Here is a 21,815-nt window from a genome sequence, read left to right as displayed (position 1 = left end):
ACGCACAGAGCAAACAGACCAGGCGGACACTACTTTGGACTGGCAGATTGTGCAGAGAAAGTGGGGCAAAGCAAACCACAGGCTGTAAAAGGTCAAAGGTCATTCAAGGCCAAAGCTCAAGGGTGCTCTTGTCAATAGAGTTTGGACTGAAATCAAAGAATCCAGCAGATGAAGTTCTTTTGATTGCTCTGGATTATTTGGTAACAGGATTCGTGTTGCAATCAGCTAGATATCATTTCCTCCTGAAGTTAGAGCAACAGAAGTTTGGAAGAAACTTTTAAGCTTTTAAAAAACAGTCAATACTTTTCTCTGCACCATGCATAATGGATGCATGCTGAAGAATGCTGACAGCGCTGTCAGTAACAGCTGCTCGGGGACGACCTATGAAGGATGGGCTGTAAACTCTGTAAACATCATGTTTGGACACAGGCTCTGGTATGCTCTCCCTCTTCTCCTCCATCATGGTCACGCTCTAATTGAATCAGATGTTGGTATGGTTTGTTTGTGTGAGACTGGCACCATGTGACCAGTCGGGGTCAGGCCTGTCGGTGCTGGAGCGCCGACTGTCCACAGTTGAATAGCAGGGGAGGTTCAGATGGGGCAGGAGGAGGCTGACACCTCCCACAGCGGAGGGGCTGGATGATGGGACAGGGACAGGCCAGTAAACATGTCACCGTCTTATCACATATCTGGAACTGATAGAAAAATGTGAACAGGCCTGATTTGACTCAGAGATATTCTCTTCATTAACGGCTGCAGCATGAAGACAATTTCACAGGAAGGCAAGGCTGCCCTCTGGTGTCCCTTCAACATCATTACCAGTCTGTATGTTCGGATTCACAACACCTTTGTTGACTGTGATTCTGAAATAATTGTAGTCTCTTTAAGTCTCTTGAATATTTTTGCTTGTGACCTCTCGTCATATGTTGCATTGGCTTTAAACTGAGATCAAGATGTGATCTTTCCCTCAAAATGGTTTCATATGATTAACTTTTAGAGACATAAAAGGGTACAACTACAGAAAGAAGCAAACATTAGAGAGAGTCAGAAAAGTAAACAAACACAAAAAGTCAAATCTAACTTTGGCAATAAGTTTGCCACATGTGGGAGTGAGGTAAAAGGGCAGTTAAAGGTACATTTTATAAATCTTAAAATAAAATAAAAAAGGCAGATTAGGGCTGGATTAATCTGATGGGGAGTCCTGAACTATTTTAAATATTAAAACAAGACTTTTGCACATCATGTAGAATGCAAGAGCCACCTCTCGTCACCCCTGAGGGTCTTTTTTTTCTTTATAGGAAAAATGCCACAATGTTACTGGGAATATACAGAACAAAATGTCGTGCTATCTCTGCATCATCACTCAAACTGATGTGGAGCAGTGACCGTAGTGAGGCCACGGGCTACCAATGGTTTTAGATTGAGAGCCATAGATACCAAAATTAATCTGGCCCATTCTCGGGCCACATGTTCATTTTCCTCTGGCCCGAATCTGGCTCATATACAGCAAGATCGTCAGATGATACTTCCACATCTGGACCTACTCTGGCGTGCACACAGAAAATCTTCTGGGTGTCAGTCAATACCAGAGGAAAACAGTCAGTCTGCCCAGACATGGAAGTATACAGGCCAGACTCGGGCCGGGGATCCAGGCATATGTTGGGCCAGAACTTTATTTCGCTGTCTAGTTTAAAGGAGACAAAAACATGTTTTATTTCATTCATGATCAACTTGCTCCGTTAATCACAGGGCTACAATCAGCACACAGACACACTCTGGTTTATTTCAGCACTTTTAATAATTACTCAGAGGCACAAATACAATTTACAGGGCTACCTTCTTCTACATGTGCGCCCACAAGTGACTTCCTGTTCCAGCCTGTGAGGCCTGCCAGCTGAGCCGGACAACAGCAGAAACACACACAGCTTCACCTGACAACGGAACACACACACACACACACGCTCGCTCTCTCTCTCTCTCTCTCACACACACACACTACTCTGCTGGTCCTCTCACGTAGCAGAGGCTTTATTTCTTTATTTTTCCTTCCATGAATCCATTCATAACATCAGTTCTGAAAGAGCGATGTGATCGAACAAGTTCTTATTTCCTCAGCTGAGCCTCAGTGACAACTTGAGGTAGATAACATTCTCCAGTCACCTCAAACATTAGAGCCGTGAAACACACACTGCTGACAATCCTATTTACCTCCAGAAACAGTTTTCTTTTTTATTTTACAACTTCTGTTTAAGGTTTTATGTAGTTTATGTTTCCTTTACGTACAGCTACTGCTATTCAGCTCAGTGACCAAATTAAAAACAAAAAGAAACTTCTTTAATAATTTATCTATCTACAACTTTCAATGTCTCTAACTTCAAACTACACAAATTTATTAACGCATCATATGTATTTGTTTGTGGTGGCTAAAATAGAAAACTGAACAAAGAAACTGAAACAGTTTGAACTTTATATAGTGAGTGATAATTATTGAAACCATTCATTTTCACCCTGGTTGCTTCACTCGTGTTTGTTAATACTTTCAGTCCAGGGTCTTCAGTCCTATGTGTTGTGCATGTTGTGTTTCTGGTAGGTTGGAACCAAACACAAAAATCTGACAACTGCCACCGTCTTTGCACATAACCTCCTCCCTCTGCCTCCGTCCATAGAAATCACACCAAAAATGAACACTTAAAGTAACAGATCAGTTATAATGTAACAAACACTACAGAGACTATGACTAAATAGTTAAACAGGCATACATCAACAACTGAACAAAACTCAACAAAACACAGATGCTGCATAACTGACAGTCAGAAGTTCACGTTTCCCCACAAAGAACTGCAGGGAAATATGTCGTTCTGCTTTACAAAATACTGCACAGCTAATTGAAAAGAAACTGTGGAAGTACACGTGTGAAAGAGTTGAATCCGGTTTCCCTCTTTCCTCTGTCTTTTCTTTCAGCCCAGGTGGGAAGGTTTGAAATGCCCTGGAAATCGCACTATGTGCTGTATTTCCTCAATCATTTACTTTCAGCATTTTACATGAGTTATGGCAGAAGTGATGACTATCCAAAAATTAAAGATTGTCAATGTAGCTGCATGTCATGCTAGAAGAAGCATTGTAATAGTGATAGTACTCCCACAGTTTCTTTTGTAGTCATTTTGGCACTTTTTCCTCCCACACATGCTCGTAACTGTTCATCTGCTCAGTCTGGGACTCAAAGCCAAAACATTTTTGTTTGGTAAAATATTATAAAAACATTGAAACGTGAGCATTTACTTTGGAACTGTTTGCTGTCTGCATTTTTTCTTGAAGGTAGTGGTGTGTCAACCGATAGAAAGTGTCACTGTAAGCAGTAGAAGTAAGTGAGAGAGCACAACGATTTAAGTGCTGAATGATCGGTAGTGCAAAGTCAACGGTGCTGTAACTACATCACTATTTGCTTATTATCGGGTGAAACGACATAAAAGAAATTTGAAATGACACAAATTCACATGTATCATTTTGTGCTTTTACATTTTAAAAAGTATACTTTTTTAAATGCCAACATTTCTGAAGGCAAACTTAAGATTTGTTTGAATCAACGAGGCAATTCATTCAGCTACTATATGCTGTCAAACAGCCCTTCAATTAAAAAAAAAAATGTGTCATTCCCAACTGAGCACTACTTCAGACACCATAAATATACACATGCATTTAATATGTTACATTATAAAGCTCCTAGAATATTAATTATGGCTATTTTCCCTATTAAAAAAACAGCATTCTTTGAGGGTGGGAAATGATCAGTGATAAAGTGTCAGTACCTGATATCTAAAAAGCTCCCTCCCACCTAACAGAAGATCATCTGGGTAATGTTCAACATCCTTCTGGCTAGTCCTTCACTAAATCATGACAAGGCAAACAACCACAGAGTAACAACACTACAGCTTCTGAGGAGACGCTTCAACTACAGACACGAGCCCACCGTCGTTCTTCAACCTAACCAGGATGTTTCAGCAGTTTCTAAACTAACTGTTTGTCCTTTCAGACTCAAAGAGTTTCTGAGAAGCTATTTTAAATGAAAACATGTAAGTACAAATGGTGACGCAGACCATATAGATCAGCAGACTGGATTTGATATTAAAACCTCAGTAGGTGCTGTTAGGAGTGAGCTTTCTGCAGCAGAGTGCTGACAGATGGTTTTCTACATTTCTGTGTGTATTTACTTATTTGAGTTCAAATTCATTTTATAAATTGTCATCTTTTCCTCAGATTCAGCAAACGTCTCTGCCCCTCCCACAGTTGAGTGCACCAGACAACATGATAGACTACGAGTTTCATATCAACAGCACATGTTCACTTCTTCTTTGCTTATCTTTACACAGTGAGTGCCAGTAACTTGACAACATCAACACAAGAGGGAAAGAATATGAAAATATAACAGAACAAAACAACGTTTTCAGAGTTAAATGAAAAATATAAAGTGTCTCTATGCTCTATCTTCCATGAGCAGGGGTTCTGTGGCCCGGCGTGGACTCACACTGTGCTCGCTCTCTCAGCCAGTCAGCTGACTCAACGTTGTTTCCTTCATCCTCAAGTCCTTTACGCCATCGGTCAATCACAAGTGGTCCCGCCTTCCAACTACCCCTGCCTTTCATAAAAACCCAGTTTGGATTCATTCCCCAAGAATGCCCGTTGACCGGTATCCATGGCAACAGCCCATGTGTGCAGTGTGGGGTCAAAGAGGTTTTTTTAAGAATAGATGGTGATGACTTCACGGCCACCGCCTCGCACCAGAAGGACCCGGTTCAGACCCTCGAGGAGAACCTCCAGGAACTCCATGTCTGAGACGACAGCAGTCAAGGTACAGAGACACAAACAGAGCGTTCCAGTACACCACACATTATACCCCACCCATCAGCCCTCATTCCCTGCCATCAATCACGTCAGAATGCATCACACTGAACTAGGATGAATTGAAATGGCAGTAATTCAGGATACAGTTTTCGTCTCCTCCCCTGTTCCGAGGGGGTCCAGGCATGTTCAGCAGAACCAGGTGAGCTCCCTGGGACTTGTTGACCACCACCTCGTTCAGCTTGACAGCTGTGTGCATCCGGCGAACATTAGACTGGTTCCTAATTTGATAAGATGTTCACAGTGAGAAAAGACAGCACTGAAGAAAACATTGTTAACCAAACTAAACTAAGCCCTAGATCTAATTAGTGATAAAGGACATCAGCTTGTTTCTAGACCTACTTAAGTACTTAGTGTGCAAACTGCACTGTAGTCATCGTCACGTCATCAAATGTAAAATTAGCCTTGTACTGGGAAATTAATTAAAATGAAATGAAATTAATTATTTTCTCTCTGTAAACTTGGCTCTGAAGAAATTGTGATGAAAGTTATCCAAGAATCTCCAAGACCACAACAGACCTTTTTCACAGCAGACACATTGGCCCTGTTCAGACCTGGTGATCCGATCACAAGCGGTCAGCTCTAGGCACGTGTGTGAGCGCACCCAAGACGCATTTGAGATCTGACCACTCAGAACACTTTCGGAGGTGGTCTGGGCCACATGTGGCCACATTCAAACACATTGACAACAGACTCATCGGTCATCGTCGGACTGGAGATGATACGGGTTTATCTGCCTTTGGAGCAGGGAAGTGAGATCTGATCACGAGCGGTCACTCATGAAGCATCTGGAGGCGCATGTTAATGCCAGGTGTGAACAGAACTTGTCAGAGCAGGAAATGCACAGGTGTAACTAACAGCATTAATGATGGCTCTGCTTTGTTCAAGTGTCCCAGTGAGGCAGCATCAACAACACCAGGACCCTCATTAACCTGTGCTCTTCCTGCTGTGACATGTCAGTGTTTTTATAAAAAAAGGCCTCTTGTGGTAACATGGCAGCACTCCTGATTAACATAGCAGCTGCACACTGGAACATTTTTTCAATAATGTAAACCTTTGAAGCGCTTGTTCATACTGTCCTCTTCCAATGAATAAAACCTTTATCCAAAGTATAAATTAAAACCTATAATATAAATGAAAAACTCACTGAGAACAAGCTCTCTGGTTTACATGGCTGTACAACAGAAAACACTAATGTAACAGGGTCTTTTTCTGGCTTGCTTATGAAATTTCACTAACACACAATCACATATATCAATAAAATTCTGTCACGGAGAAAAGTTGCATTTTAATTGAAGCATACTACATATTAGTCTCAAACACAAATGAATAAACAAAGGCATTGTTAAGGGACTGAAGCAAACAGAGGCAGCATTTAAAGAAAAAAGGGACATGCAGTGCCGTATCCCAAAGTCCAGCATGATGTCATTTTATTAGTTTAGTTTTGTCACAGCCAATTGTACACACGGTTTATTAATAGTTACCACAGTTAAAAAAGCATCTCCTTTCTTTTTAAATGTTGCCTCTTTGTCATCACCTTCACAACTGTTAGATCATAAGTTAATAAAGCACATAAAGACACTAACTGCCAGAAGCTAAATTATTATTACAAAATTCTGCTTTCCTTTCTACTGAAGAAGAAAAACATTTTTATTTTAATGTCAGGCCGAATTAACACTTTTTGTATCTGCTGATCACTCTGTTAAATGATGGAGGGAAAGCACAATTTTGCTCATGCATACAATGTCATAAATATTACATGCAAATGAACTGGAAGCTTTTCCATTGACGTAGTGTTTGATGTTGGAACAGGAAGTTCATGCACATTAGGATACACAAACAAGGACACACACGCACACACACAAACACGGAGGTACGGGCACATGAGCTGGAGAACACTGAACAAAGCTACAGTCACCACAGCAGCAGTAGACACACATACGGCCTAGGGCAAAGAGAATGCGACTTACAGACTCTCCCACTCTCTAGAAGGAGGAAAATGGGACAGAACAACAGAAACAGGCTTAGATGCTTCTATGTCAGCTCTCTCCACCACACTGCATGCTTCCAGCTGTCCCAAACCGTTCGCTGTGACACCCAAAGGTGACTGAAGTAAACCCAAGAAATGGTGAGGCTTTGTGAAAAAGTGGCCTCCAGTTCGTCCTGTCCCGCTTTACAATGCACTGATCTGAATTACAAACTCTATCGGCTAATATAAAAGGACTGGGACACACCTGATGAAGTCCACACACTGACAGTACGGACAGTATGGGATGGGAAAGAGTTAGTGGACATGTGGTGTGGCCATGCACTAAGACTGAAATGGCTGAAAGTGTACACACATGCGCACACACCAAATGCAGCCTGAATGCACACGCCATGCACACAGTTGTCCCATTTCACCCTGTCAGGCTCATCACTACGTCTACTACAACACATGGGCATGCTGTCCTCCTGCACTGAGGCCTTAGCACCATCCTGAAGTGTTGTCAGTGCTGTTTAAGCTCCACATTCTTATCAAATTTTATATATTGTGACAATTTAAAAAATCAGTTCAAAATGGTGCAAACGTCTCTCACAAAGCACATGCAATTACATCATATTGTATATCACCTTTACATTATTCTTCAGTAACATAAACAGTAGACTTGACACTCCTCTGATATGAGACTTCATCTTAAAGTTACACATCTACAGGACAGATCTTTCACTTTCCCTTCTTTTTAGCCCTAAAGCTACAAATGCACAGATGCTACTTTTTGGGTCTTGTTCAGATTAACAAACGTTACTTACGGTTTCATGTTAAACAGGTCGCGCACAGCCACGTTGGCGTTGCACTCGCGGTTACGATTGCGCTCTGTGAACAGCTTATCCTTGGTCCAAGTCATGTGAACCCGGTCAGGCCCGGTGTCGGCTTTGTCGTTTATCGTGGCATGAGATGCTGTGTTCCTGTCATGGATGAGCTGGGCCTGGAAAGGAGGGCGAGAGAAGGATGAGAAATATCAGCAGCTGATTGGTGGAGTATTAACCAGGAGACGATTCACGGGACTGAAAAATAAACAGAATGGAAGAAATCATGAGAAAAGGAGGGAAAAAGTGGTAGGAATAAAAATAGGAATAAAAACTGGGAAAAGGTGGAAGGAGAATAAGGAAACAGAGGTGAGGAAATGGAGCAGGAACAGCCAGATTGGCCAGTGAAAAAGAAAACATGAGGGAAGATTACAAACTGGGACCAAAGACGATGGGATTTCAACAACTTTCCTTCTAATAGTGAGACAAAACCGTGCAAGAGAATAATGGAGACATTACAAACCTGTTCACATGGACGATAAACGGACAAATTTACCTCGGGCATCACATGACAATCTATCTCTGGGCAGGTTGAAGGGCCCAGCAATGGTTGAAACACATTTATGAGTGACCAACGAAAAGAAAACTACAGTGGTGGTGAAGGTGTAGTATGATGTCAGCCAAGAGATGTGTTACTTAAACAAATATAAAGCAGCTCTATGCGCCTATGATGCAGGGACAGTGCAGGAGTAACACAGCACAGCATAGCATAGCATGGCAGAGTAGGACCAACACACATCATTAAATATATTTGTTTGACAACAACTTTGTTCACTCCTGTCCCTCCAGTCCACAATTATATAACCACTGTCAATGACAAATGATAAGAATAAATCATAGTTTAATTATCACCTGTCATCATAAAGATACAGATAGAGGTCTCTGTGTTCACTAGTACCTGTTCATATATAATAAAAGCATAAAACATGACTGTATCTACAGCTTCCCGATTAAAACATTTGATTTTCAAGTTCTCCATTGTCGATATATAAGATGGGAGACCAAGTGGTAAATAGCATGCTCATTCATTTTTTTGAAGGATGGGTGTCTCTGGAAGATGTTTCTCTGCCCGTTATGCTTGTTGACCATTGGCTGTTTGTGGTGTATGGACACTGGTTAAAAGTATGAGTGGCGGGTGGGTGTCAACATAATGAAGAACAGGGTTGAGATCATGGTTAAGCTCAAATGAGAAAAGAGAAGACAGTATTGTCATGTCACAATTAAGAGTGAACCACTCCTTTGTGAAAATATACTTGCTATAAAATATTGCGATCATTAAAACTAAAAGCACAGTGAGGCTGTGATGGTCACTGCACAGCAGAAACCCCAGTTGTTGGAAGGATGGAAAAAAGACATGACTTTGCTGTTTTTAGATCTTTATGACTAATGGCAGCGGAATGTAATGTTTCTGCTGAGGATGGCACCAGAGGAAAGGCAATGTTTATCCTCTGTACAGGAGCCACTTTAGGACATCTCACACTCAGAGTGTTTTGACCTGATTAAAGTGTCTGACGTGTGAGTTTGACAGCATCGATACAGCTCTGAAGATTTTGTCACTGTGCAAAAGTCAGACACATTACAGAGAATACTGTCCACTCTTTCCATCCTTATGTTCTGGGGGATTGGGGATGAGGTGGAATCATGAAGGTAATGGGAGTTTTTACTACAGTCTCAGGCTGATATTCACAAAGCAGCTCTCAGTGACGATACAGTAAACAGCACTACTGTTGGGCCAAACTGGACTTGTGGTTTAAAAGTCAGATGAAAGAGATGGATCCTATCTGTTATTCATTAGTCATCTTTTCTCTTCATGAGGTTGTTGGCCAGTGACCTTATGAAAAGGGCTAATGGCACTTTTCAAACTTTGCAATGCTACAAACAGTGGCTTGTAGTTCTGGGCTTCAACATGGATGCATTCTGTGTGGATTGATAAGCTCTGATGCAACATGATTACGCATCATCCTAGTACCCTGGACTAGTATCAGTTTAGTGTATACACATGGTAAATTAGCCATGAGCTCATGCTATGGATAAGTCCACAGTTAGATGGTAAAAAAAAAGATTATCAAGAGAACACAACATTCTCCTCTATTTCTAGTTCCACACTGACTTTAGGCAAAATCCTTAATGTGATGCTGAAGTCATGTTTTTGTTTACAGAGAAGATTTGTTAAAAAAAAAATCTGTGCCAACATTCCCTACAGTATGCTTCCTCAGAAAATGAGAAAAAGGTATAATTTAAATAGATACATGAGGGACGTTGGTGAAAACCTGAGCTGCAGGTTTTCCAATTAACAACAAACAACAACGTTTCCTGCTTGATCATGAAATAACTGATTCTTAATAAGAGCTCCCACTCTCTGGGTATGGTTACACTTCTCATTTTGAAGGTCAGTTTGTATAATTTTAAACTATGTCCACATTTAGACTGAAAATACATTTCCTGTGGCACTACTAATTTTACACCATAGCAGTATTACTACTCCCCCATCTTTCCTTCCCATCTGTGTATTCATTTTACTGTATATGCATCACAGTCTGATGTCCACAATAGAGAATAATGGGATCACAGTGTAACACTGACAACATCCACATCTATTTATTAGATTTTCTAATAAATTAGATTGTCTGAGTTCAGAATTTTAACTTTGATGGTGATATTAGTTATTAAAACAGTCACATGACAAGCGACAGTTGTAACCAAAGATCCAGCTTTGTGAAGATGGGCCGGTGGGTCTAATAGTGAGGGACGGTGGGTTGACAAAATCGGCTACCTCATCCTCCTGAGTGTCCTCCAACGGTGAGGACTGCCGGCTGAAGCTCGGGCCCTGGGCAGCGCCCTGGTTCTTCCTCCGGATTGAACTACGCGATTCATCAGTGATACTCTGAATCTGAGCGGTGTGGCACGGCCCAGAGAGGCGGTGGCAGATGAACAGGGAGAGGGGCCAATTGTCATAAACGCAGCAGGTGGCCACATTTAGCTAAAATACTGTCGAACCTACATTGTTTGTTTTACATACATTATAATCTGATATGTTTGACATAAGGTTTTTTGTACAGTACGCTTGTCATCACTGTGCAGGTACACACACACTAACACTGAGCTAAATGCAAACATCATTCAGTTAGAATAAATGCAATAGATGTTTATTAATTTATTTTAGTATCTAATCTAAGACAAAAGCATAAAAATCATCCAGTTATGTGGAACTGGGATGAAACTGCAGGTAGTAAGGGATAAAGGGACTGTGAGTGCAGGGTTGTGTTCAGCTGGATGAGGTGTGCATTACCTCTCTCTCCCTCTCAGTCCTGGACAGTTGCATCTGTTTCAGCATCTGAGACCTCTGCTCCATCACCAGCGTCTTTTCATAGGTGAAGGCTGAGATGTCATTATCATGCTGCAGAGACAGGAACAGAAACATCAGGATCAATCAATCAGTACAAATCAAATCAAAGACAATGTACTTTTGGAAAGTTTGTGACAATTTCTAATCGTTTCATCTCCAGCATCTGAACCAGGAAATAAAGAAGATAAAATTTAGATACATTTTGAAAAAAAATTGGAATAATTAGCAGCTACTGATGACATTTCTTAGAGTCTCACCATCTCCACCACTTCCACCTCTGCATCCAATCGCAGGTGGTAAAGGAACATCTGGAGATCTTTCTTCATCTGGATGCTGTTGTCGTCCATCTGGGCCACAGTGAAGATGCGCATCTTGCATTTCCTCCACACCTAGTGGGAGGACAGACTCAGTTATTATAGAAGAGAATACAGTCAGTCAGGGGTAGATGGATGGATTCATGATTAGCAGCAGGATCAGTGGGAAAGGGACAAGGAAGAGACAGTGTGAGACAGGGAGAATGTATGAGAGAGGGATTCTGAATTAGAACAGAAGAATTAATAATATGAAAAATGATTTGTGGGGGTTACGGATGTCTCAGAGATAAATACAACCCAAACACACAGACCAACCTTGTGCTGTCGCAGCAGGAAGGGCAGCAGCATCAGCATGCCCCCATCATGGACCACCCACCACACATCAATGGTGCCCTCCCCTAGACGGTCCTGGTTGGTGGGGAAACTGTCCACATTCTTCGCCACAAGTAAGGCCTGATGGGCGGCTGTGGTCTCCCGTATCGTCTCTAGATGGTTAGAAAGAGAGAACGTCTATGAAACACTGCCTGTGAAATCTCTGTGTGTTGTCTATGAGACATTGAGTCACTGGCATCAGTGGAATGAATTCATGTTGAAATGTGTAAATATGGAATATATAATATGTATTTTAATCACTTCCACTGCATTTTAGATCAGTTAGCTTCCATTAATTGTCCACAGTTGTACTCCTTTTTAATCTGAATTGTCTCTACCTATGAAATTCTTCCATGACTGCGGGTCATTGGACTGCCTCCAGTTCCCAGGCCAGGCCATCAGGACTGAGTTGTGCTTCATGCCTCCCAGCCCCGCAGACTGGATGAGGTGGGAGAAGCCATCTCTGAGGTTTGAGGACACCACAACGTGACAGAAACCCTTGGTCCGCTCTGCTGACATGGAGGACTTGATGTTCTGGATAGAAGTGGAGAAGAAAACTGATACATTATTAACCTTTTAAAAATATGTCTTTATGGAGACACTTACAACTCAGTGATCCACTGATTATTATACTGAACCCTTGGATGAACTTAATTTATACTGATGGCTCTGAACAATCCCTGTGAATACAGCAGTCTGTTTAATCTGGAATTCAGCCTCTGCACATTATTACTTTCGCAGAAAAAATAATCCACTGATTAAAAATGCTTTTGAGGACACTGACAAATCAGGTTGCCAAAAAAAAATCTGATGACATGCTCAATTTGGTCAGTAGGTGGCAGAGTTAATCTGCAGTGTGGGGGTAAAATGATTGTCTAAACTATTTAGCTGATTTTGACTAAAATGCTCAGCCATGGATGATCCCATTTAACTTATTATGAGCAACTATGACCAGGAATTCCTACTTTAGGTAGAAGAGGGTCGTGTTTGAGGCATAAACTTGTGCCTGCATTTGCATTTAAGATGTGAACATGCATTTGCCTGCTGGTGTGTGAATTTCCACTGTACCTGCTCAGCCCTCTTGGACTCTGCATCTTTAGTGAGATATGTTCCCTCTAAAACATTTCCCACTATTGTCAGGCCTTTTCCTGCTTTGAGCTGAGTGGTGAGGGACAGCAGACGAGGGTGTTTGACTGCTTGATCTGAGTCCAGGTTCAGGAGCACCAACAACTGAGGCCTGGATACATCAACAAAAAAAAAAAAGAAAGTGGACAAAGTCAGATTTCTTTCTTTGCAAGGTAGTGAGGGACAGGATCAGCTGTTTGATAAGTAAGAAACTAAAAAATATGACACAATTATTTAACTGTTAAAGAAAACCTTATTTTAATAAGGTAATAAGGAGTGGAATCATTATTACAGTATTACTGGATCTCAGTCAACAATACAGGGAAACCTAAAGTGGAGCTTAGCTTTACACGAGACCGCAAGAGTGGGAGCATGACCAGATATCATTGATGAGAAACATCTGGAAACATCACATCCCTAAAAAGAGCATTTGAACTGAACACGCAAAGAAAGTAAATGATTCCGAATTGGTGGTTTTGGTTTTTGGACAGGCTGTGTGCAAGGTCAGTCAGTGCGGGCCTCTGTACAGAATGAAAGCTTATCAACCTTTTCTGACAGATTAGGAAAAGGACCAAGAGATTAATCCAATTCACCCTCTGTCTATTTCCGTCTTTCATTCGTCCAGCCTAACAGTGACAGGTGGCACTGTGTCAGGTGTAACCACAAACCATGTGAAACACACACACACACACACAAGATACTGTACCTCCAGTTCTTGGTGTGTGGTGGAGCCTCCTCAAGGCGAATGAGGGCGTAGCGGGCTGCATTCAGCGACAGACCACGGATACCATCACCCCACTCCTTCTCTGCCCTGAAGCAAACAAATTATAGACAAAGAAGCAAAAAATGAGAACACACACAGAATGACAGTGAATGGATTTTAACACCTCAGTTTTTGTTGTGTTCATATCTGAACTGTACAGTCTAGTTCTGGGTAACTTATACTGTTATTTATAGAAACATGTGAAAGTTCTGCAGTAACTTCTCATAACAGGCCTGAAAGTCACACCTTTAATTGATATATGTAAGAAGTGAAAAATATATACTCTACTGCTACTATAACTAAAATGTTAAAGACTTTAAAGTTTTAAATGTCCAGCTTCAACTTATAAAATCTTTTTTAAAACAAAGTGGATGATCCTGAAAATGCATGTGGTATATACAAGAAGGTGTTTTTAAATTCTTACCCTCTGTATTCAATGTATTTGTAGATGCACCCGGCGATGGCCATGGCAACAATAGCATAGTACCAGGAGGAAATGAACATGAGAGCAAGGCACAAGCTCATTCCCAGGAAGGACAGAGCCCTGTAGAAGAAAACACACTTTACAAAGTCAGTTTGTTGACAACATAGCCATTCACTTTTTTAAGATTGAGTGTGTGTTCAGGTTGTTCGCACTTTCATGGAAATGTCTGAATGAAATTAAACTAGTTCAGAAACGACATCTGAGAGTCTTAGGAATGCACAGTTAATAATAGTAACGTCCTGTATTGCCCTCAGCCTTTGTTGTGGAATTAATCTCAGTAAGTCATGTCACAAACCATATGAAACAGGTTTGTCTGTGGTTGTGAAGGTATTTATGTGATTCTTGACTTGTGCCCTAAAATCTTCCTAAAGGAACCCTCAGACCTCTAAGTAGTTGGATCCCTGGCATTTTTAAAAAGCCTGAAATTAACCTGTTAATATCCCCTTCTTTCAATGTCTGTAAATACATAGTAAACACAAAAGTAAATTCAGAGTGTGTAATACAGAGAGACAATATACTTGCAAGACTATATCATTTGTCACCCACCAGTGGTAGTATTTGAAGCGTGGTCTCCAGTTGGGCGTTCGCAGCAGGGTCTGAACAGCACAGGCCAGGTTGACAAACAGATAGCACATAAGGAAAAACCTGCGGGAGAAAGACAATAAGCCAAAAGACACTAACTCACCTCTCATCTAAATCTCCACGTTATGACCTACTGTAAGTGCTTTTAAGGAGCAAAATACATAAGGGATCATAGACTTTATCCAGTAATCTGATTTTACAGAAAGAAAGCATGTAACGTTACTGTACAGACAGGTACTGACATGGAGAGGATAGGAGCCACAGCGTCCAGTGAGGCGATGAGGATGCCGATCTCACAGATACCAGCAGTCAGCAGAAGAGCCCAGGTAGGTTCTCCGTTAGCTTTCCCGTGACCAAACACCTGACACACACACAAAATTGAAGATGAGCATATGAGGATGAAGATTGCTTTGAAAGTAATTGAGTTGACGATGCGTCTAACCTGTAAGAAAGGTACGATGCCATCTCGTGCGATGGCCTGCAGAAGGCGCGGGGCTCCAGTCAAACTCTGCAGCCCCGCCCCACAGCAGGAGAAGAACGAGCCAATCACAATGACCCAGGGTGAGGGCCATGACAATGTGCCTATAACAAGGTTTCCTTTCACTGAGTCACCGAATCTGCAATACAAAAACAATCATACATGTTAACTGGACCATACTATTTTATTCAGCTATATAAAGTGTACATATGTTCACATAACAGTTAATTAATTACAGTTAACTTAAATTATATGTTTGATGATATTTTCTTATTGTTAACAACTCCCATGAAAAGACCAACAACCAAGAATACATCCCACCAACAAGTAATGTGTGTGTGTATCCAAAGCATGATATTATTCCTCTGTACCATAGGGCTCCATTGTTGTCTATAAGCGATTAAAAACACATCAGTGAGTTGCACTGGGTGCACAAGTTCCTTCCTTACAATGAACACACACACGCACCATAGTTTATTTTGACTCTCAAACATTGTATGTCCTGTTGCCAGAAATTCGAACTACATTCCAACGAATGCCCCATTTTTTCCTTTTTTTTTATTTTTTAAGTTGACATATATACTTGTGATTTGTCTTTAAAAAAGCTTCTATACTTTTAGCATTTTACCTAGTGTAAGTTTTTCAAATAAACAGTATAGTTGATGTCTTGTAAAATATAAAAACATTGTTAGTACACAATTATAAGCATGCTCCTTATGACACAGTGTTACAAGGATCAGGGATAAGAGGAAACAGTAAATCTGAGCCTCTTTTAATGAGGGCACTTAAGCTGCTGTAACACTCCGCGAGTACACAAGGATCCACGTGGCCTAAATTTCGTCATCAGAGGATGTATGTGAGGCTCTGTGCGAATGTCCGTGTACTCTCCACTTTGGCCACTGCTATGAGGACACCAACTGCACATGCACTCCTCCAAGTGGACTAGAAAGAAGCAAAATAACAACTACGCAGCTGCCTGTGTGTGTGTGTGTGTGTGTGTGTGTGTGTGTGTGTGTGTGTGTGTGTGTGTGTGTGGAGAACAACTGAGGCCTTAGTGGCAAGATAATTTTATCCATCTAACCTCAAGTGATGATACTAACAGAGAAAAGACGGACCATAAAGACCAAAACTTACATAGTGCACATTGTTTTTCTTCTAGATCAATTTAATAAAAAATATATTCGTAAAAAAATAATTCAGCAGATTTTCTGCAATATTTTACAATATAAGCTCTGTGTGAAACTCTTACTTGTCTCGAAGCAAAACGCCCTCAATGCAGGCCCCAAACAGAACCACACAGGTGACGTCTGGGAGGCACTGGTCAGGAGAGTAAACTTCTCGTTAAACACACTGCACACACCAACCACAAACTAATAGCCTTTGCCATACTTATGTGATATCTGGCAGCATTAGTTGTGATTCACAATCTCTATACAAAGCATACTTCATACTGTAGCTGATTACGCTACACTAACTATGCTAACGATACTACTATAATGCTACTATATATTAACTTTTTTAAATCAACCACAGTGCCATGTAAAAGGTTTAAGGATACAGATGACAGAGGTGGTAGCAATAGCCATGATGGTCCCAATAGGAATGGACTTCTGGGCATCCCTCAAGTCACCTGACCGGTTTGAACCAGCCATGATACCTGGAAGAGGTGGTCACGACAGAATATCAAACGTGACATATTTAGAAATGAAGCACAGCTCTATGATGAGCAATTCTGACCAAGACAGTAGCACACAAGTTTACAAAATAACTCCCACAATACAATGTGTGTGGGTGTGTCAGTCGCTTTTATCAGTCTCACCAGTGACAGAGGGGAAGTAGATGCCGACCAGCAGTGTGAAGAAGGTGGTGATATCATTGACTACATACGGCAAGTAGATGTCCTGGGCAGGGTCACTTCCCCCAAGAGACGACAACTTTCTGTTTTCTACCAACATAGCCAGAGGACCATACTCTGACCACATGTTTTCTACAAGAGAGACAGAAACAGAGTAATTAACACTGTTACAAAGCAGAGCTCTCAGACGGTTTCTAAATCGCCCAATTGGCAATATAATGGGTTGTCTTTAAAGAGACTCACAGATCAAGAGATAAAAACTCAGCTAATTAGTTAAAGTGGATAAGATGACCATGGATTTGGAAACACCCATATTGTGAAACCATGTTGCCAGCTCACAAATCAGAATATTAGAGAGGAGAAATTAAACATGCTGCTAGTACTGAATCAAAAGATTTATAATTTAACACACTTCAAAAGCAGCATGAGTAAAACATGTCAAATCAAAGTTAATCAGTTTTATAAGTTAAACATTCTGTTACTGCTCCAGACTATTAATTAAGTCAATAGCATTGGAGCTAAGTGAAACAGCAAGTGAATGGCTGGTGCTACGAGAACACTGGTAATTAAAAACAGGTAAGAAGATACAGGTAGGGAAATTGCGGCTGATGTAATCTGTTCAAAGACTTCCAAATACACAAAAAAGTAAAACCTTTCTATTAAGGAGGAGTTATTTGAGGGAGACTGGAGAGGAGCTAAAGAAAATAAAAATAAAAGCAAATGGAGATGGCAGATAGAGTGAAATGATTACATATGATCGTATATCACCTGCAGACACAGACGCCAGTTGCTTCACTAGAAATATGACTGGAATGCATTTGCTTGGATGGTTTGGAGTAAAATGAATTTGTCATGGCCAACAGTTACATAACAGGAGGAATGTTCTGTGTTTGCACTGTATTTAATAAAATATCGCAGTCTTTAACCGTGTAAATTCCTATTGAGAGGTTAGTATTTAACACATATTTTCCAAGCCTGTACATTTAGATCATTTTTATTAATTATTTTGGCAATAAAGTGTACTTGAAACACACTTTAAAAGTGTATAAATTTTAGATATCTACATGTTATAGTAGTAAATGTAATACCTGTATATTATATAGGAAATGGGTGCAGAGGAAATACTGTATTCCAACCTGAAATGACTCCGCTGATCAGCCCGGGGATGCCCTGCACCAGAGTAACATTGTTGTTGACAAAATACTCGTTGCAGGTGGCATTGAGCTCTGGCTTGTCACAGAACAGAGACCACAGCTTGGTGGTGACCGTCACGTTGTCTACAACCTCAGTCTTAAGACACTTGTCAAAGAAGTGGTTCTGCAGAGTGCGATTTCCCAACATGCAAACACTGTGTGGAGGAAAAAAGATACTAGTTAGACTTCTTCAAATGACACACTGTTTGAAGTGTTGCAAATGCTTTTTAATAAAGCTAAAAACATGCATCTGTTGTGTTTTTAAAAACTATGGCTGGCTGACAAAGTTAGTCTGATGTCATTATAGCACAATAAGGTTCAAGGAGGATATATACTGTAAACTGGACTCACGGAAAGTCTGGTGGCTCAAAGATGGTCTTGATGACTCCAGCGTAGATGGCGAGGATGGAAAGAATGACACAGGCCAGGAAGACTAAAGCTAGCTTGTTGACATATTTCACCCCCACAAAGACGACCACAGACATCAGTGCTAGGCAGCATGTGCCGTAAACACGCATGTTATTCAGCAGAGCATCGACTTGGTCCTCCTTTTTCTCAGCCACAAAGATGGCTGCTTTAGGCACAATGTAGGTCTGAAAAAACAAAACAAAAGTAAGTAGCAGGAAAAAAAGAATATATATGTTACACACTCATCACTTTCAGTAAGAAGACAAAGAAACGTAAGCCTGTTTATTTTGTTTATACTCATAGTTTTATCCCTGCATTTGAGGAAAACATTCACATACCAAAAGAAGTAGGGCAAAAATCTGAGTTGTTATTTAGTTTTCTAAATATTGTTGTCAAACTCATGTGAGTCTGGGTAAATAGCATGAACTCGGCTGGGTGAAAAGAAAAGACAATGTTGCTGAATTGTAAACACAGGTGGCGGATAACCACCATGTGGAGGTAAAAACCAAGCACAAACAGGGTTCACTTACCAGAAGAATCTCTATAGTACCCAGGATGTACATGGAGCCAGCGAACGTTGTTCCCAGGTAGAAACAGAGGCCTACAGCTCCACCAAACTCTGGGCCAAGAGATCTGGAAATCATATAGTACGAACCTCCAGCTGAGGGAAAAAGAAACAGCGGGATGATTTTTATAAGATTTTGTAAAACAGTGACAGATACTTTCAACAAGGAACATTGTTTTTAATGTTTTGGTCAAAACCTGAAGAATCTACATAACTGAAATGCTTAGACAATGATAGTTGTTATTATTTAACATGAAATCACCAAACATGGAAGGAAATGTGGATTTTATGTGACAAATATTTAAAGCTGGGAAATGTATCATCAAATAGTAAGACTCCATCTGAAGCTAGAGCACATACATATGATTTCATTTTATCCTCATAAGAAACTAAAACAAAAAAAATGAACTGTGTCTGTGAACCAAAGAGTCCTACCTGGCACCACGCCGTTGGTAGCGATTGCACTCATGGATATGGCTGTCAGCATGGTCTGTAGAGGGAGGAAAGCAAGGAACAAAAACATCAGTATAAAATTCCCAAAGCTAAAGACCATACACAGAGTGTAACTCATATCTCTGTGATTGATAAACTCTGTTCATGAGATTCAATGGTACTCCTTTGAAATGTGAGTTATTCCTATGGTCAGTTAATTTTTAATGCTGTATTGTAACAAGGTTATCTGCGATGTCATTATCGCCCAATCAAGACCAAGTACGACAGAAATAATTTCCTTTTGTGGAACAATAAAGATCAGATCTGAACTGACAATTAACACAGGCCTCCTTGCCCACCTCATAATTATTTCTTTCCATGAATTTTCCAGATTTTCGCAACAACAGGATCCTTGGAGAGGTCAATCTGGCATTTAGCCTATTAAAATACTTCTTAGGGGCTTATGTTCTAAATCTTTTGGATTGGTAATGGATACGACTTTTCTGTGAAATCAGTCATTGTGGCTGAGGACATTTATATCAGCCTGTTAGCTAACAGTGCTTCTGGATGAGAGAAAGGACAGAGCAGCGAGAAGGGCAAGGAATCACAAGATAAAAAGAACAAAGAAAAGAGAAAAAGGCATAAAAGTTTAAATCTAAGGGATGAAAGAAAGAGGGCTAGAAAAAAGTGTGAAGGTGAAAGAGCGGAGGACAAAGGAAAGAGGAGAAAGTGGAAGAGGGGAACAAGGACAAGGACACAGCTAAGATAAACCTTGTGCTCTTTGCTGGGCGTCGGGTTTAAAGTGGCAGACGAGCTGGAGTAAAGCCAATTAAACTGACAGATTTACCTCCTGCTTCCACTGAAGCCCTAAGCAGTTACTGTAGCTAGACTAGACTGTAATTAATCAATGTATTTACAGAAAAAAGCAGCACTTTGCAATTATGTCATCACTGAAGAAACATGAAAGGTTAACTCACAATTCCCATGAGTCATATGGACTCATTTGTTTTTATACAGCCACGTGCCATGTTTTGGAAATTCTTTAGTAGTGGAGCTTCAGGACTTTAAAAAGAAACTCGACCGGAACCAAATGTTGTGCTCCTTGAGGCTTTTTCTTACAGTGCAAGTCATCAGCAAAAAGAGATTTGCTTGCATAAAATTCAATTCCTTGAAATTTCTATCTACATACTTTATTACTGTTGAAGAGATCCATGTATTGCCATTAGAGCTTTCACACTAATAAGAATGTGGAGGAGATATGGTCAGAAAAGTTAATAATAGTGTGGTTAAGACTAAAACTGCATCTACTCAAATCCCTCATGCTGCTTTATATGACATCATAAACATTACAGTATAGTGATATAAAACAAAAGGGTTTAGTAGTAATAGAAATAATAATAGGTCACTGCAATAATTTGAACTATACAAGTGGCAAAAACTTTTTTACACTTCTTTATAAAAAAAAAAAAGGAGGAAACATTTTAGAAAATCAGGTGCTGCCAGTGACCTATAAACACAATGCACCCACTGTAGGCATGTTGTTGAGCAATACGCAGCCCAAAGAACGAACCAATCATGACATGATGGAAAATAATCATTTGTACACTGTGCTGTGAACTGGGCTAACAGGAGTGCAAGAGAGTCAGAGTGTGTAGAAATGTGTTTGCTTTCTTAAATCTGCGCACTCTTAGTATGTTAGCATGAGACCTGGTCCCATCTGAGCTTTCAGCTTTCTATTTGTAAACAGTGAATGTGAATGATCATAAGAGAATACGAAGAGATTAAACACAGTCAGCTGTTATGAACAGAATAAACCATGGCTGCTCTAAACTGAAGTTGAATGAAATTCCCTTCAGGTTATTTTTAGACATTTTTGATGTCTGTTCCGCAGCACAAAATGTGACCTATAAGCAGGTGGCTGACGTGGAACCATCAGTGCCAAGTCAGATGGGGTATAAGCAGTGAAAATGAACATTAATCTGTTTGACTAAGCTTGGCTCTCTTATTATGTAACAGCAGTGATGCAGTGGAGGGTAAACCCTGCTAGCGCATTTTAGCTAGATTGTAATATATGAAATGGGGTTTCAATCTTTCTAGGCAAACAGTTCATGTAGCTATGAAATCTGATATTAATTCATAGCATTACAACACT

The 21,815-nt window shown here is 40.5% G+C and overlaps 1 protein-coding gene across 4 annotated transcripts in view; it reads right to left on the bottom strand.

The window, feature by feature from the left end:
* Positions 1 to 1,779: 1,779 nt before the first annotated feature.
* Positions 1,780 to 21,815, bottom strand: part of slc12a7b (solute carrier family 12 member 7b) — a 58,860-nt gene continuing 38,824 nt past the window's right edge. For 2 of the 4 annotated variants that reach the window (XM_023409001.2, XM_087174746.1), the window contains exons 5-25: positions 19,667 to 19,721; positions 19,197 to 19,327; positions 18,610 to 18,851; positions 18,202 to 18,413; positions 17,030 to 17,197; positions 16,769 to 16,867; positions 16,460 to 16,517; positions 15,175 to 15,349; positions 14,975 to 15,093; positions 14,697 to 14,795; positions 14,091 to 14,210; positions 13,610 to 13,714; positions 12,847 to 13,015; positions 12,117 to 12,312; positions 11,722 to 11,891; positions 11,350 to 11,481; positions 11,036 to 11,143; positions 7,690 to 7,865; positions 6,867 to 6,881; positions 4,984 to 5,117; positions 1,780 to 4,826 (exon numbers count right to left, since the gene is read on the bottom strand). In XM_023409001.2, coding sequence (XP_023264769.1) covers positions 4,735 to 4,826; positions 4,984 to 5,117; positions 6,867 to 6,881; positions 7,690 to 7,865; positions 11,036 to 11,143; positions 11,350 to 11,481; positions 11,722 to 11,891; positions 12,117 to 12,312; positions 12,847 to 13,015; positions 13,610 to 13,714; positions 14,091 to 14,210; positions 14,697 to 14,795; positions 14,975 to 15,093; positions 15,175 to 15,349; positions 16,460 to 16,517; positions 16,769 to 16,867; positions 17,030 to 17,197; positions 18,202 to 18,413; positions 18,610 to 18,851; positions 19,197 to 19,327; positions 19,667 to 19,721 — 2,775 coding nt within the window. In that variant the 3' untranslated portion in view covers positions 1,780 to 4,734. Of the gene's footprint in view, positions 4,827 to 4,983; positions 5,118 to 6,866; positions 6,882 to 7,689; positions 7,866 to 10,519; positions 10,637 to 11,035; positions 11,144 to 11,349; positions 11,482 to 11,721; positions 11,892 to 12,116; positions 12,313 to 12,846; positions 13,016 to 13,609; positions 13,715 to 14,090; positions 14,211 to 14,696; positions 14,796 to 14,974; positions 15,094 to 15,174; positions 15,350 to 16,459; positions 16,518 to 16,768; positions 16,868 to 17,029; positions 17,198 to 18,201; positions 18,414 to 18,609; positions 18,852 to 19,196; positions 19,328 to 19,666; positions 19,722 to 21,815 lie in introns of all 4 variants that reach the window. The other 2 variants (XM_023408998.2, XM_023409002.2) reach the window with 2 other exon arrangements.

This window comes from Seriola lalandi, unplaced genomic scaffold, assembly GCF_002814215.2.
Source record: "Seriola lalandi dorsalis isolate HSWRI2012SDOR001 ecotype SW California unplaced genomic scaffold, Sedor1 jcf7180002054378, whole genome shotgun sequence".
Taxonomy (NCBI): Eukaryota; Metazoa; Chordata; class Actinopteri; order Carangiformes; family Carangidae; genus Seriola; species Seriola lalandi.
The sequence above is the reverse complement of the archived record's forward strand: the minus strand, read 5'-3'. Positions and strand labels throughout refer to the sequence as shown.